The 12,072-nt window shown below is 48.9% G+C and overlaps 1 protein-coding gene across 3 annotated transcripts; it reads left to right on the top strand.

Moving 5' to 3' along the window:
• The first annotated feature begins 488 nt into the window (after positions 1-488).
• CUNH5orf52 (chromosome unknown C5orf52 homolog) lies at positions 489-11,446 on the top strand. 3 transcript variants are annotated; one of them, XR_004429968.1, is made up of 4 exons: positions 489-881; positions 3,986-4,094; positions 5,628-5,777; positions 11,136-11,227. XR_004429968.1 is itself a non-coding variant. In XM_033180471.1 (3 exons), the coding sequence occupies exons 1-3, from the start codon at positions 670-672 to the stop codon at positions 11,232-11,234; spliced, it is 420 nt and encodes a 139-aa protein (XP_033036362.1). In that variant the 5' UTR covers positions 489-669; the 3' UTR covers positions 11,235-11,446. The 3 variants fall into 3 exon arrangements, 1 of the variants encoding a protein (XP_033036362.1); XR_004429969.1 differs by lacking the exon at positions 489-881 and adding an exon at positions 888-1,190; XM_033180471.1 differs by lacking the exon at positions 5,628-5,777 and having other exon boundaries at positions 11,136-11,446.
• The last annotated feature ends 626 nt before the right edge of the window (positions 11,447-12,072 follow it).

The following is a 12,072-nucleotide window of genomic DNA, read 5'->3' as shown; positions in this document are numbered from 1 at the left end:
GAGTTAACAAGAGCCAGGCACCACTTATAGGGGTTGGCCAGGTAGGTTTCCTGGGGGAGCTGGCATTGGAATAGGCTTCTTCGCCTGCTCGGTATCAAGACCCCTCAGGAGAGTGGCGGATTCGTTCCGGAAGCAGCCGCCCCGCGAAGCCTCCGGCAAGGGTCTTCCGGAAAGAGACCAGTCTTGATGCTGGAGCTTCAATCCCCGTTGGCCTAGCACTTTGGTTTCCATAGCAATTGTCTCTCGTCGCAGAAAGGAATCGCCTGTGCCGGGTCTTCAGAGAAATCCAGGCCTCAGCTCCACGCCCCTGAGCAGCCCTACCCTGGCTCAACCCGTTACCCGCCCTGACAGCAAGACCGGGTCACCGCCGTCCCCGCGTCGAAGCGGATAGGATCTGCTCAGCTCACCGCACCCCACTTCTTCCGGACCCGTCCGTCTCCACGGCAACGCGCCAGGGACACTATTACTGCGTCCGTAACCTCCGGGCTCTGCGTGCACGTCCAACAGCACCTATCCGTTTCCCCGCCGCCAGTATGTGTCTCCCAGGCAAGGCGCGGCGCTCGGCACAGGGCTCCGCCCAGGCACTCACTCCGCGTCAGCGCGCGGGCACCTAGCTGGGCTGGCAACTAGCCTCCAGTTTCCAACTCTTTCTCCAATAGGGAAGCCGTAATGACACAGCCGACTAGGCCCTTGGTCACCTGGGACCTGGGATCCAACACGATCTACGGGACCGCCCCCCAGGCGACCACTAGTTCTGCCGCCACCTCGGGCTCCAACTACCAGCGCGATAGACTCGGCCGCCGCCAAGAAATCGGCGTAGGGGGTCATCCGCAGATCTGCTTCCCGCGGCCGCGGACCGCGCAGCAGCCGGTGCTCTTCAGGTGCGGTCCGCATGCCCAGAGCGTTCGTCAGACCCTCAGACCCGTGAGGGAACCCGGACTCTTTGAGACTGGCGCTTCCCTCAGCCGGACCCCGGCCCTTTTTCCCACCCCAGGACAGTCGATTCCTCCTAGCCCCGGGCCCCAGCTCCTTCCCAGTCTAAATCTTCGGATTCCCTGGAGCCCGAACTCTGTCGCCCCGGAATCCCAGGAGAACCTGGAATCCCCATTTCCAGTCCACATTTTCTCAGAATCGGTCCTGGCCCGTTAGTCCTCCAGGCATGACATCTTGTGGCTGCAGCACCCTAGGGGGTGAGCCCTGACTCTTAGAGCCTGGCGAGGCCCAGGTCCTCCCAAGTTAGAATCCGTCTCATATGCCCCTTCTCAGCCTCTCTGGTCCCCAGTGGTCCTGGAAAAAAACCCAGTTCCCTCTGCCTGGCCCGGATCCTCACAAACCCTAATTACCCGTGCTCCTTTCCATTCCACAAACCCCCCTCTCTGCATCCTTCAGGCTCCTGTCCATGGAGAACTTGAGATGGAAAGCAATTTGGTTCAAAATGACCTTTATTACTTGAAAGGGAATATTTCCAGTCGTTGCCACCCTTTTCCCCTTCTAGTATTGGTAAATTTGGTGCACCCACTAAGTGGGTGAAGAGTTTTATGTGTCCTTAAATGTTTTAGGGATTTCTTTTTTCAACAACAAAAACAGGATTTGGGGGACTTTTGGGTTTGAGCATTTTGATCTCTAAACCAGCCTTTTCCATCACCTCATACCTAGGCTGTGCATAGAGGTCAGAAAAATGTAAATGGGAGACTGGGAAATTGGATTGTTCATACTAGTTTGTAAATCTAAAAACATACACAACACTGCGGTTCCAAATTGGCTGAAAATGAATTGCGATTCTCCTGCCTCAGCCTCCTGAGTAGCTAGGATTACAGACGTGGGCCACCATGCTCAGCTAATTTTTGTATTATTAGTAGAGACGGGGTTTCACCATGTTGGCCAGGCTGGTCTGGAACTCCTGACCTCAGGTGATCTGCCTGCCTCTGCCTCCCAAAGTGCTGGGATTACAGGTGTGAGGCACTGCACCCTGCATCAGTTAGAAAAAAATTCTAGTCCTTCAAAATGTTTTACCCTTCCACAGTTGTCTTTTTTGTCCTAATTACAAAAGTAGCGTACACTTATGGATAAATAAGTCCAGGTGCAGTGACTCACCAGGCATGGTAGCTGGCCTGTGGTCCCAGTTACTTGGGAGGCTGAGGTGGGAGGATTGCTTGAGCCTGGGAGGCAGAGGTTGCAGTGAGCCGAGACTGCGCCACTGCACTCCAACCTGGGCAACAGAGTGAGACCCCGTCTCAAAGAAATAAAAATAAAATAAGAAAAATAAGACAGACTAGCAGCAAGATTGGCTAGGGACAATCACTGTTAACATTTTGGTGCATTTTGTTCGGGATCCATTCATATATTATATATATATATGACAACATGCTTACACTTAAAAAACAATACATCAGAAAAAATTCACTTTCTAGTAACCTGCTTTCTTCTCCCATCTAATTCACCACCCGTGTCTATGTTTCATACACAATTACATGTATTTTATTTTATGACATACCAAAATTATTCAATATTGTACATCTTGTTTCCACATTTTAGAAAGAAAATATGAACTTTTTTTTTTTTGAGACGGAGTTTCACTTTGTTGCCCAGGCTGGAGTACAGTGGTATGATAGTTCACTGCAACCTCCGCCTCGTGGGTTCATGTGATTCTCCTGCATCAGCCTCCCGAGTAGCTGGGATTACAGGCGCTCACCACCACTCCCAGCTAATTTTTGTATTTTTAGCAGAGACGGGGTTTCACCATGTTTGCCAAGCTGTTCTGGAACTCTTGACTGCCACATGATTCACCTGCTTCAGCCTCCCAAAGTGCTGGGACTACAGGTGTGAGCCAACACGTCCGGTCCTGAACAATTATTTTTAAATGGACAAAACTATTTAAAGGTATATGTTCATAAAACTACTTCGTGGTATAACCAAATTATCAAAAAGTGAAAACTCAGTGCCTGGAAGTGTTTCCACTTTTCACCGTTTTCTCATTTTGACCAAATTGTTGTATTTTCACCTGGAGTACTTGGCTCCATTCTAGCCCACCCCACGCCATCTTTCACCTCTCACCTTTCAGAGTCTCCTAAAACCCCTGGCCACCACATACCTCCCTCACTTTTCTAAACTCCCCAAACTTTCTTCCAGAATTTCCCTGTTAACCAGCCTAACACCTGTCCAAGCTTTTCATTTTCATTTCTCCCTGCTCTAATTTATACTCCCCCAACCCCCCCACCTCCCAGATCCCCTTGAGGCATACGCTCTAGAGCAAGTGCCCCCCAAGCTAAACACCTCTCAGATTCATCCTTCTGAATCCTACCCTACAACTTTACTCTTCTCCTCTAAGACTCCTCTCACCATTTCATCCTTAAGAAGAATCATCAAGATGACTGCTTTTGGCTGGGTGGGCCTAGTGGCACTTGCCTGTAATCCCAGCACTTTGGGAGGCTGAGGTGGGTGTATCTCTTGAGGTCAGGAGTTCAAAACCAGCCTCTCCAACACGGTGAAATCCTGTCCCTACTAAGCATACAAAAATTAGCCAGGCGTGGTGGCAAGTACCTGTAGTCCCAGCTACTCAGGAGGCTGAGGCAGGAGAATTGCTTGAACCGGAGGTGGAGGTTGCAGTAAGCCAAGATTGCACCACTGCACGCCAGCCTGGGAGACAGAGTGAAACTCTATCTCAAAAAAACAAAAAACAAAAAAAGGATGACTGCTTCTGAGGATGGTTCTGAGTTCCTGATTACCCTTCTCTTGTGGACTGCACTGGGCCCTTTTATATCCTCACAATGGCTTTTCTTCTGGGTATCCATGAAATACCCCTTTAGCGTACCTTTTCCACAAGAAACTGTGGTTACTCCCTTGTTCTTCTGAAAATTATGGCAGGGCTGCACTTGTCCTAAGAAACCTGGGGAAGCCTCAGCCACTCCCTCAGGACCCCATCAATGTGCTCTGGCCCTGGCTCCAGCCATCTGTAACCTGTACCACCTTTCCCTCCCTGCTCCAGCGTAATGAATTCCAGTGAAGCAGCAATGAAAAAAACTTTACCCAAGAGCCATTTATCTCGGGTGATTATTCATGATAACCGCATCGCACAACGAATCTATGAGATGGAGGTAAAGTAGCCACAAGCTTTTGCAGTAGAGGGTGTTAGTGGCTTGACCCATATTTATTTCATTCTCCCTGTATCCTGGGGGATCATAGAGGTGATAGGGAGTCATCAAGGTGCCTTAAGGCAGGCCCCATTTTACAGAGGAGGCAATTTGATACTTGGGGTTACTGACTTGCACAAGGTTCTTGGTCTAAGGGAGCCAGAGGGAAAGACTCCATATCTCTTGGGTCTTTTTTTCTGAAAGCATATTATCTCTCTATTTAGGGAATCCACGAATGGATTCTTATTTTCTCCTGTACAAAGTCTGGGGTCCTAGGCCGCACGCAGTGGCTCACACCTCTAATCCCAGCACTTTGGGAGGCTGAGGCAGGAGGATCACTTGAGGTCAGGAGTTCGAGACCAGCCTGGCCAACATGGTGAAATCCTGTGTCTACTAAAAATACAAAAATTAGCCTGGTGTGGTGGCACCTGCCTGTAATCTCAGCTACATGGGAGGCTGAGGCATGAGAATTGCTTGCACCTGGGTGGTGGAGGTTGCAGTTAGCTGAGATTGTGCCACTGCACTCCAACGTGGGCAACAGAGCAAGACTCTATCTCAAACAAACAAACAAAAAAGCAGAAAACCAAAGTCTTGGGTCCTAGAGTTTGAATGGGCCTCAACACCATCTTGTCGATTTTTTCCTTTGGGGATTATCCCCATTTTCCAGATGAGAACTGAGGCTCTTCTCCCACTTTTTGCTATGGACAGGTAGAATTTGCCTGCTTACTTGAAATGCTGAGTGCTGTCACTGCACTGTTCCCATAGACCCTGATTGATGCATTCATTAAACCTGTCCTTTGGGCCTGTTTGGGATAGGTACTGTGTTGGGCACTAGGAAGAGACAAGTGAACAAGATAGACTCCGGGAACACACTCATTTTTTCAAGCAGAGCAGGGTGCCCAGGGTTGAGCTGCTGCCACCTTCTTTTCTTTTTTGAGACAGAGTTTCACTCTTCTTGCCCAGGCTGGAATGGAGTGGCGCTATCTCAACTCACTGCAACCTCTACCTCCCGGGTTATGCAATTCTCCTGCCTCACCTTCCCAAGTAGCTGAGATTACAGGCATGAACCACTACGCCTGGCTAATTTTTGTTTTATTAGTAGAGACGGGGTTTCACCATGTTGGCCAGGCTGGTCTCGAACTCCTGACCTCAGGTGATCCACCCACCTCAGACTCCCAAAGTGCTGGGATTACAGGAGTGAGCCACCATGTCCAGCCACTGCCCGCTTCTTGACTCTTTTGAGCTTCCCTCCATGTTCCAGGGGCAAGTCTGGATGGGCCCACAGGATTCTAACATTAAAAACAATTGGAGATCCTTAAGAGATGGTGCCAGATCCTCTTGAAGATCACAAACACCAAAAGAAGAGTAAGGACCTGCGCATTTCTCTGCTACACTTCCATGGGTGTGGTGCAGTGGAAATAGATGGGAAAGCCAGCTTTGTGTAACCCTGGGTGAATCACACTTCCTCCAGACTCTGCTTTCTCATTTGTAAAATAGGATCTATTAAGATCCTCTCAGTTGCAGGTAATATAAACTGAACTTGAACTAGTTCAAGCAAAAGAGAGAAGTTGGGTTTACACAATCAAGGATGGATAGGGCAGAGTCACCAATGTTTTTGGGGAAAGCCAGGAGCTGTACTACCGCCAGGTATGTCTTCCATTTTCTCTCATCGTCTTTGTATCCTTCTTTTTTTTTTCTTCCCTTTCTATTTTTATTTTTTCTTCTCTTTTTGGAAACATGGTCTCACTCCTTTGCTCAGGCTGGAGGGCAGTGGCATGATGATAGCTCACTGTAGCCTCAAACTTCTGGGTTCAAGCAATCCTCCCACCTCTGCCTCCCAGGTTGCTAGGATTACAGGCATGTGCCATCATGCCCAGCTAATGTTTTGTACTTTTAATAGAAATGAAGTTTCACCATATTTCCCAGGCTGGCCTCAAACTCCTGGGCTCAAGTGACTGCCCATCTCTGCTTCCCAAAGTGCTGGGATTACAGGCATGCTCCACTGTGCCCAGCCCTTTGTGGCTTTCTGAACACTGGTATCATTATCAGACTGGCTGACCTTAGGGAGCAAAGCCACAGGAAACCCTGGCCTGTAGACCACAAGGAGTGCTTCCACTGCTGCTCCGGTTAGACAAATCCTGGAGAAGGAATCCAGCTGGCCCCACTTGGTTAATGAACCCATCCCTGTTCCAATCATTGTGGTCAGGTGGTGTGGAGTATTTTGAGCGGCCTAGGATAAGTTGGGGGCCAACTCAGTGAGTAGGGAATGTTGTGCACCTTAGGTGAGGGGAGGAACTCTGAAATACTCTTAACTGGAAGCTCCTGAGTTGGCTTTATGTATACCTGAGGGCTGTGCCAACTTTCAGCTGCCCAGAAGCTTCCTTTTTAAATTGTTTTTATTTATTTATATTTTTGAGACAGAGTTTCACTCTTGTTGCTCAGGCTGGAATGCAGTGGCTCCATCTCAGCTCACTGCAACCTCCACCTTCCAGTTTCAAGCGATTCTTCAGCCTCAGTCTCCCAAGTAGTTGGGATTGTAGCCACCACACCTAGCTAATTTTTGTATGTTTAGTAGAGATAGGATTTCACCATGTTGGACAGGCTGGTCTCGAACTCCTGACCTCATGATCCACCTGCCTCGGCCTCCCCAAAGTGCTGGGATTACAGGCGTGAGCCACTGCGCCCGGCCCTTTTTTTTTTTTTTTTTTTTGAGATGGAGTCACCCAGGCTGGAGTGCAGTGGCACCATCTCAGCTCACTGCAACCTCCACCTCCTGGGTTCAAGCGATTGTCCCGCCTCAGCCTCCCAAGTAGCTGGGACTACAGGCATGTGCCAGCACACCTGACTAATTTTTGTATTTTTAGTAGAGACAGGATTTCACCATGTTAGCCAGCCTCATCTCGAACTCCTGACCTCAGGTCATCTGCCGACCTCAGCCTCCCAGAGTTCTAGGATTACAGGCATGAGCCACTGCACTTGATCTCAGAAGCTTCCTTTTAAAGCTATATGGAGACCTTATATGTTTTAGGTACCTGACACCTATTATGCATTATTACCCCCATTTAATAGTTCAAAAACTGAGACTCAAAAGAAATGGAGGAACTTCACTAGGATCACACTGTGAGTCACTGCAGAGTTACAAACCCCAGTCTGACTAACCCATCATGCAGGATATTCTCCCTAAGGACAGACACTGGTTTCTCCAGTTTATAGACCCAGTGACTAGTGGAGATGCCAGCTTGTAGGAACTCAGAGGATTTGAAGGCTTCTGTGACAATGTGGCAGTGTTTCTGTCTCTCTAAAAATGTGATCACATTAGGGGAAGAGGCGTCTTTGGCTAGCCACGGATTTCAAGGACAGCTAGGTTCTAGCATCTTAGGCATCCCCTGAGTATGCTCTAGGAACAGTGAATGATGGCTGCTATTGTTTCATGTATGGCTGCGGTCCTCAAGCGGTTTTGCCCCTCAGGGGATATTGGCAATGTCTGGAGACATTTTGATTATTACATTTTTGATATTACGATGATAGTGGTGTTACTATCATTTAGTAGGTAGAGAACAGGGATGCTGCTGAATATCCCACAGTGTAGGGGACAGCCTACCACCACACAGAACTGCCTCGCCAATATGTCAGTAATGTCAAGGTTGAGAAACCCTGATTGGTAAGAGTCATGCTCAAGGTAAAATCACTAGTTGAGAGAGGCCAAAAAACCTGCTGTCATGGAGTGGACTAGAAAATGGTGGTAAGCCAGGCACGGTGGCTCACACACTTTGGAAGGACGAGGCAGGCGGATCACCTGAGGTTGGGAGTTCGAGACCAGCCTGACCAACATGGAGAAACCCTTCTCTACTAAAAATACAAAATTAGCCCGGTGTGGTGGCACATGCCTGTAATCCCAGCTACTCAGGAGGCTGAGGCAGGAGAATTGCTTGAACCCGGGAGGCAGAGGTTGTGATGAGCCAAAATCACGTCATTACACTCCAGCCTGGGCAACAAGAGCAAAACTCTCAAAGAAAAGAAAAGAAAAGAAAATGGTGGTAATAAGGTCAGGCACGGTGGCTCACACCTGTAAGCCCAGCACTTTGGGAGGCCGAGGCAGGTGGCTCACTTGAGGTCAGGAGTTTGAAACTAGCCTGGCCAACATGGTGAAACCCTGTCTCTACTAAAAATACAAAAATTAACCTGGTGTGGTGGCTTGAGCCTGTAATCTCAGAAACTTGGAAGGCTGAGGCATGAGAATCGCTTGAACCCAGGATGTGGAGGTTGCAGTGAACCAAGACTGTGCCACTGCACTCTCTCTAGCCTGGGCGATAGAGTGAGACCCTGTCTCAAAAAAGAAAAAAGAAAGAAAGAAAAAGAAAAAAAGAAAATGGTGGTAATAGCAGCCACTTGGTAACGGCTGGATCAGAATCATCTCAGGTCCATGACAAAAGTGGAGATTGCTGGCCCCCATCCAAACCCTATTAAGCAAGAATCCTTGGGGCTGACGTTTGTATTAAGTAACTGAAACACTTCTGATGCTCAGCCAGGTTTGGAGAACATGGACTTGAACTATGTCATTTAGTACCCACCCTCCCTCTTTAATTCCTCATGTCAAGTAATCATGTCCACATTGGCCTTTATGAAGAAGTCCTTTGCTTAACCTTGTGCTGGGTCTGCAGATAATGTTAGTGCTTATCAGAAACCACTGGAGGGCTTGTTAAAAACGTACATTCACAGGATCACCACCCACCACATTGTTTTGACATGCCAGAAACCTCCCCATCCTTCAAAACCTAGCCTCAGTTTATATGCTAACTTCTCTGTATAGCTTTTCTTTTCTTTTCCGAGGCAGAGTCTCGCTCTGTCACCCAGGCTGGAGCACAGTGGCACAATCTCGGCTCAATGAAATCTCCGCCTCCTGGGTTCAAGCGATTCTTGTGCCTTAAGTCTCGAATAGCTGGGATTGCAGGCATATGCCACCACACCCAGCTAGGTTTTTTTGTATTTTGAGTAGAGATAGGGTTTCACCATGTTGGCCAGGCTGATCTCAAACTCCTGGCCTCAAGTGAGCCACCTGCCTCGGCCCCACAAAGTGCTGGGATTATGGGCATGAGCCACCGCGCCTAGCCAAGTGAAACTTGTCTTGATATCTCCCTTCCTTGAACGCTGCGCTTCTTTTGGAGGTGGATCATTTTCTCTCTTAGAAATATTTGGGCATGTGGGCCGGGCATGGTGGCTCACACCTGTAATCCCAGCACTTTGGGAGGCCAAAGCGGGCGGATCATGAGGTCAGGAGATCGAGACCATCTGGGCTAACACAGTGAAACCCCATCTCTACTAAAAATACAAAAAAATTAGCCGGGCGTGGTGGTGGGCGCATGTAGTCCCAGCTACTAGGGAGGCTGAGGCATGAGAATGGCACGAACCTGGGAGGTGGAGATTCCAGTGAGCCGAGATTGCACCACTGCACTCCAGCCTGGGCGACAGTGGGAGACTCCGTCTAAAAAAAAAAAAAAAATATTTGGGCATGTGTCTTACCTACTGACTACATTGTAGTTACTGTGAAGACCTGTGGCAGTTTTTCTTAGTATCCTCTCCTGTAGCTAGCTCATTGGAGTAAATGAATAAGACATAGGATGTGGCTTCCCAGACCTTACTGTCTTTCGGGGGACATAAGTTATACAATAGAAGAAATCAGTAGAATTCAGTGTGATATAGGGGATGTCACAGACAACATGCGGGAAGCACCAAATGATTAATAGTGACAGGGCAATAGAAGTTATGGAGAGACAAGATGTAACCCTCCTAAACCGCCCCTACCCCCGCCATCTTTTTTCTGACCAGTCTTCAGATAGGGATTTTTTTTTTTTTTTTTAGACAGAGTCTTGCTCTGTCGCCGGGCTGGAATGCAGTGGCATAATCTCGGCTCACTGCAACCTCCGCCTCCTGGGTTCAAGCGATTCTCCTGCCCCAGCCTCCCCGAATACCTGGGACTACGGGCGCACACCACCACACCCAGCTAATTTTTGTGTTTTTAGTAGAGAGGGGGTTTAACCATGTTGGTCAGGATGGTCTCGATCTTTTGACCTCTGCCTTCCTTGGCCTCCCATAGTGCTGGGATTACAGGCGTGAGCCACGACGCCTGGCCAAATAGATATTTTTTTGTTTTGTTTTATTTTTGTTTTTGAGACGGGGTCTCACTCTGTCGCCTAGGCTGGAGTGCAGTGGCGCCATCTCGGCTTACTGCAAGCTCCGCCTCCTGGGTTCACTCCATTCTCCTGCCTCAGCCTCCTGAGTAGCTGGGACTACAGGCGTCCGCCATCACGCCTGGCTAATTTTTTGTATTTTTAGTGGAGACGGGGTTTCACCGTGTTAGCCAGGATGGTCTCGATCTCCTGACCTCGTGATCCGCCCGCCTCGGCCTCCCAAAGTGCTGGGATTACAGGCGTGAGCCACCGTGCCCGGCCTAGAGATGTTTTTAAGGTCAAAGTCAGGCTTCTAGGCCGCAGACTGTCAGAAGGTATCATAGAAGTTACCTAGCTTTTTTTTTTTTTTTTTTTTTTTTGAGATGGAGTCTCACTCTGTTGTCCAGGCTATAGTGCTGTGGTGCGGTCTCAGCTTACTGCAGCTTCCACCTCCTGGGTTCAAGCAAATCTCCTGCCTCAGCCGCCCGAGTAGCTGGGATTACAGGTATGGGCCACCCTGCCTGGATAATTGTTGTATTTTCAGTAGAGACGGGGTTTCACCATGTTGGCCTGGCTGCTCTCAAACTCCTGACTTCAAGTGATCCACCCTCCTTGGCCTCCCAGAGTGTTGGGATTACAGGCGTGAGCCACTGTTCCCGGCCTTGGAGTTATCTAGCTTAATGCCCACTTTTTACAACTAGAGACATAGGCTCCCTGTGAGTCAAAGTATATGGAATGTACGTAGGGTCCAGCTGACACTCTTCCCACCCCCACGTCAGCAGCACAGATGCCTGCCCTGCTGTGACGTGACCCTAACCTCACCTCTGTTTTTTGTAAGGTGAACGCTTTAGAGAAGACCAAGAAAAAGATGAACCACTACTATGAACACCTGAAAAAAAAGTTCATGACAGAGCAGCTCAGAAAGCTGGGGCGATAGAGAGATGAATCCGTGAACAACCAGTACTTAACCTTTGGGGTACCACGACCAGTTTAAGCTCCAGTCTCCCAAGAAAGACTAACCACCCTACTTCTGGCAAAGCGATCTGCCCCAGAGTCATGATGACACCAGTGTGACCAGAGGAGAACTAGTAACTACAACCTACACAACTGTAGAACAATAAACAGAAACCAGCAGACAGCGGAGCATAACAAATCCTCAGCAATCCTCATATTCCTTGCCCATGCATCCCCTCTATTCTGGTGAAGGAGGTCCTGATAGTCTCGTAGATGCTCGACTCGAAAAGGTAGGATCAAGCTAGCTTCCATGCTTAAGGCAAAGATTGACCTCTTGTTGCCCACATGTCTGAGGTGACATGCCAGGCCAAGTGTGCTAGGACAGTGGTACCTTAGATGGGAAGGCCTCAGTAATGCCACTGCCTGGTATCCCAGTGGTAAGGAGGTCGGGGGGAGGCATCAGAAGGACCTGGCTTAAGTGCTGTTTCTACCACCAGTCAGCCTTGTGACTTTGTCACCTCCTTGAACCTCCGTTTCCTTATCTGAAAGAATGCAGTAGTAGTAAGGTAACCTACCTCCAAGGTCTAGCATGAGGATGTAAAGTGCTAAGCCCAGGGCTCATCATTTCCAGTGGTTCTCACCATAATGGCTCCAGTAGCCTTCCAGTGGTCCCCACTCCCTGTTCTGCCTGCTCTCCAGACTACACCCGGGTAGTCCCCACACTGCAGCTTTATTTGTGAAGATCCTTCATCTGAAATGCCCCTTTAGCTCTCTCTTCATCCTTCAAGGCTTATCTGTATGTCATTTCCTACACGGCATTT

The sequence above is a fragment of the Trachypithecus francoisi genome, unplaced genomic scaffold (assembly GCF_009764315.1).
Source record: "Trachypithecus francoisi isolate TF-2019V2 unplaced genomic scaffold, Tfra_2.0 Lachesis_group2, whole genome shotgun sequence".
NCBI classification, from domain to species: domain Eukaryota; kingdom Metazoa; phylum Chordata; class Mammalia; order Primates; family Cercopithecidae; genus Trachypithecus; species Trachypithecus francoisi.
Note: the sequence above shows the minus strand (reverse complement) of the source record. Positions and strands in the feature narration are given on the sequence as shown.

Coding starts and splice junctions, on each gene's coding strand:
- CUNH5orf52 (XM_033180471.1), top strand. CDS start 670: ATGACACAGCCGACTAGGCCCTTGGTCACCTGGGACCTGGGATCCAAC. Junction 882..3,985: donor CAGCAGCCGGTGCTCTTCAG/GTGCGGTCCGCA, acceptor TCCCTGCTCCAG/CGTAATGAATTCCAGTGAAG. Junction 4,095..11,135: donor AACGAATCTATGAGATGGAG/GTAAAGTAGCCA, acceptor GTTTTTTGTAAG/GTGAACGCTTTAGAGAAGAC.